A 2,909-nucleotide genomic window follows, 5' to 3' on the forward strand; every position below is an offset into this window, starting at 1 on the left:
ACTGCTAAAACGCATGGTGCAGAAAATGAATTACACTGCTAGAACGCATTGTGCAGAAAATGTATGAATTTCGGGATTTTTTTTTTGAGCGAGTGTAAAATTTTTTTACAGATATTAAAATCTGTAAATTAGAAAATCTGATTCTATATTCTTTCTACATTAAAGGAGCGTTCATTTCGTTCGTTTATCATAAAAAATGTAGAAATTACACCATTTTTAGAAACATGCTTACAATTCCATTGCCCTAGAAGGGCCGGTATTTAAATAAACTCCGTCCAGCTGCCCCTACCGGAAATTAAATGGCCCGTCCGATAAAGGTTAATTGATGGTTTTTAGTCCTAATGTCCTGCTTTTCGAATATTAACAGCTCAGCCAGTTTATGCACAGTTCACTGTGGCTCCTGCATTAACCTCCCATCCTATTTAAATTTGAAAATATGTAATATTTGAAGATTTTATGACCCTGTGATGGAGGCATAGGAGATCTATGAACCTTTGGTTTTTAACTCAACATTGAAATGGGTGATTGCCCAAATAGATTTTAGCACAGGTTTGTTGTAAACTGCCAGTATGCGAAGAGCTAAAGAGCTGACATACATGTAGCACTGTCGATATCTTTTGAATTGTTGAGTATTGCTTTATCATATCTGAACTGTGATGATGTACAGGGTGGATACCCGAATGGGCAAGTCAATGGACTGATGCACCCACTGCTTACCAATGGACGGATACCTAATGGGCAGGTGTCACGTGATTGGTGCAATGTTCGCATCATAGAAAATCCACAGGTAATTCGCGAAGACATTTTCTCATGTTGACGAAGTCAATTGTGATGTTGCTTATGGTTAGGGATTTTAGTTGTGATTACAAGTGTTTAAGCTTGATGGTGCTATATTGATCCTTATCATCCAGGAATAGGGGTGTTTAACTCTTTGTATGCAAAGTACCAACTGAATTGGCTCGGGATACATGTGTCAACCCTCATGGGTGGGATTTAAATTGCATGCTGCTATGGAGCTGGAGGCTTGAGTTGTTCTTGCTTGATGGGGGTTTATATTGTAAATAGACTTGGAACTTTTAGCAGGTGTTCTGTGACAAAGGCTTGGTAGGCAGAAGGTTAAGTTAACAAGTACTGCTGGGGTTGGTAAGAGGGTTTTATCTTCGGGCTAGTGCCAGCTGGAATGTGTGCATGGTCTGATGCATAGCCATTAGAGATCAGTTGCACAAGTTTATGTTTTCTTTTGACTTTTGGATTAATGTTAATGTGATTAAAAGGAACAGAATAGTCCATTAACACTTCTTATGTTATGCAGTTCACTCATGGAGAAAGCGTGGATTCTCAGCAGAGGTTGCTGTTACCAGTGAAGACCCATACCAGTCACATGCAGAGTGATCGGAGATCAGGAGCTGGTGAAGAGGAGGTTCAGTTGTTGTCCGAACATCATGTCCCGCTAATCACACTTAGGTATGTAGCACTTAGGTAGCAGTGATATGCAGTACTGAAAGCAGTATTCAAAACAGAAAAATCTGTCAGTTCTTGATTTTATAGTATTGTGAGTTGCACTATGTGAGTATCATGCAAGAAAAATGCACAGAATATATAAAACAATAAGATGATAATGTGAACATGTTTGTGTAGCCACATCCTTACTTACTCATGGGCCTGAGCCCTTCTGGAGGAGCCACCAATTCTATAGCTACTCAAGAATTTCCCAGCATTTTATGGAACCCAGAAGTTCATTACTGTGTTCACAAGAGCCTTCCACTGGTCCCTGTCCTGAGCCAGATCAGTCCAATCCATACCATGCCCTCCTATCTATCTAAGATCTGTTTTATCATTGTCCACCCACCTACACCTTGGTCTTCCCAGTGGTCTCTTTCCTTCTGGCTTTCCCACCAATATCCTATATGCATTCCTCATCTCCCCCATTTGTACTACATGCCCTGCTCACCTCATCCTCCTTGACTTGATGATTCTAATTATACTTGAAGAAGAGTACAAGTTATGAAGCTCCTCATTGTGCACTTTTCTCCAACCTCCTGTCACTTCATCTCTCTTCGGTCCAAATAATCTCCTCAACACCCTGTTCTCAAACACCTTCAGTCTGTGTTCCTCCATTAAGTATCACACCCATACAGGACCACAGGCACATCCTACAAGGAGATTATCTGAGAGGTTGCTGCAGGTTATTTGGCCAGTCCACATTTCTAATGTCCACCTATAGCATGCATGTTCAGACCTGCAGTACAGTCAGCAAGCCCAGAGGCCAACATATTAGGATAACTTGTCCAGGTCACAGCAGATACAGAAAAGGGTCCCTGTTGTTANGGTCCACATTTCTAATGTCCACCTATAGCATGCATGTTCAGTCAGCAAGCCCAGAGGCCAACATATTAGGGCAACTTGTCCAGGTCACAGCAGATACAGAAAAGGGTCCCTGTTGTTAAGCCCACATTCCTTACGCCTCCACAAAATATCAACATTCACAGATTAAAAATGGAAATAATGCATCATAGCCTGATATCTTGTATGTGAAATTTCTTTATTTAGTCACCACAACAGGCAATATGCACATGCCACACATTCATCATTTCTTACAATGTGTTGTGGCTCCTTAAGCCCAAAACACATACCACATCAACACAAGATATGAAACCATATACCTCATCCCCCACATATAAACAAAAACACATATATTCATACGAGGGGGTACCCAAAAGAAACCGAACTTATTTTTTTTTACTTATTTATTCAAATTTTAAGCACAAACCTTCAATCCCCTTCAAAGTACTCTCCACTTACACTAATACACTTGTCTAGTCTTTTATTCCATTTTTCAAAACATTATCTAAATTCATCTTTTGAGATGCTTGACAGCGCCTCCATTGTTTTCTCCTTTCATGTCTCTT

General features: G+C 40.2%; 1 protein-coding gene across 2 annotated transcripts in view; it reads left to right on the forward strand.

The window, feature by feature from the left end:
• The window catches only part of LOC111862528 (protogenin), a 214,597-nt gene that overhangs the window by 203,002 nt on the left and 8,686 nt on the right, over window positions 1-2,909 (forward strand). For both annotated transcript variants that reach the window (XM_023848010.2, XM_033750698.1), the window contains 2 exons: window positions 668-787; window positions 1,313-1,464. In XM_023848010.2, the coding sequence (XP_023703778.1) occupies window positions 668-787; window positions 1,313-1,464 (272 nt within the window). The remainder of the gene's footprint in view (window positions 1-667; window positions 788-1,312; window positions 1,465-2,909) is intronic.

This window comes from Cryptotermes secundus, unplaced genomic scaffold, assembly GCF_002891405.2.
Source record: "Cryptotermes secundus unplaced genomic scaffold, Csec_1.0 scaffold1084, whole genome shotgun sequence".
NCBI classification, from domain to species: Eukaryota; Metazoa; Arthropoda; class Insecta; order Blattodea; family Kalotermitidae; genus Cryptotermes; species Cryptotermes secundus.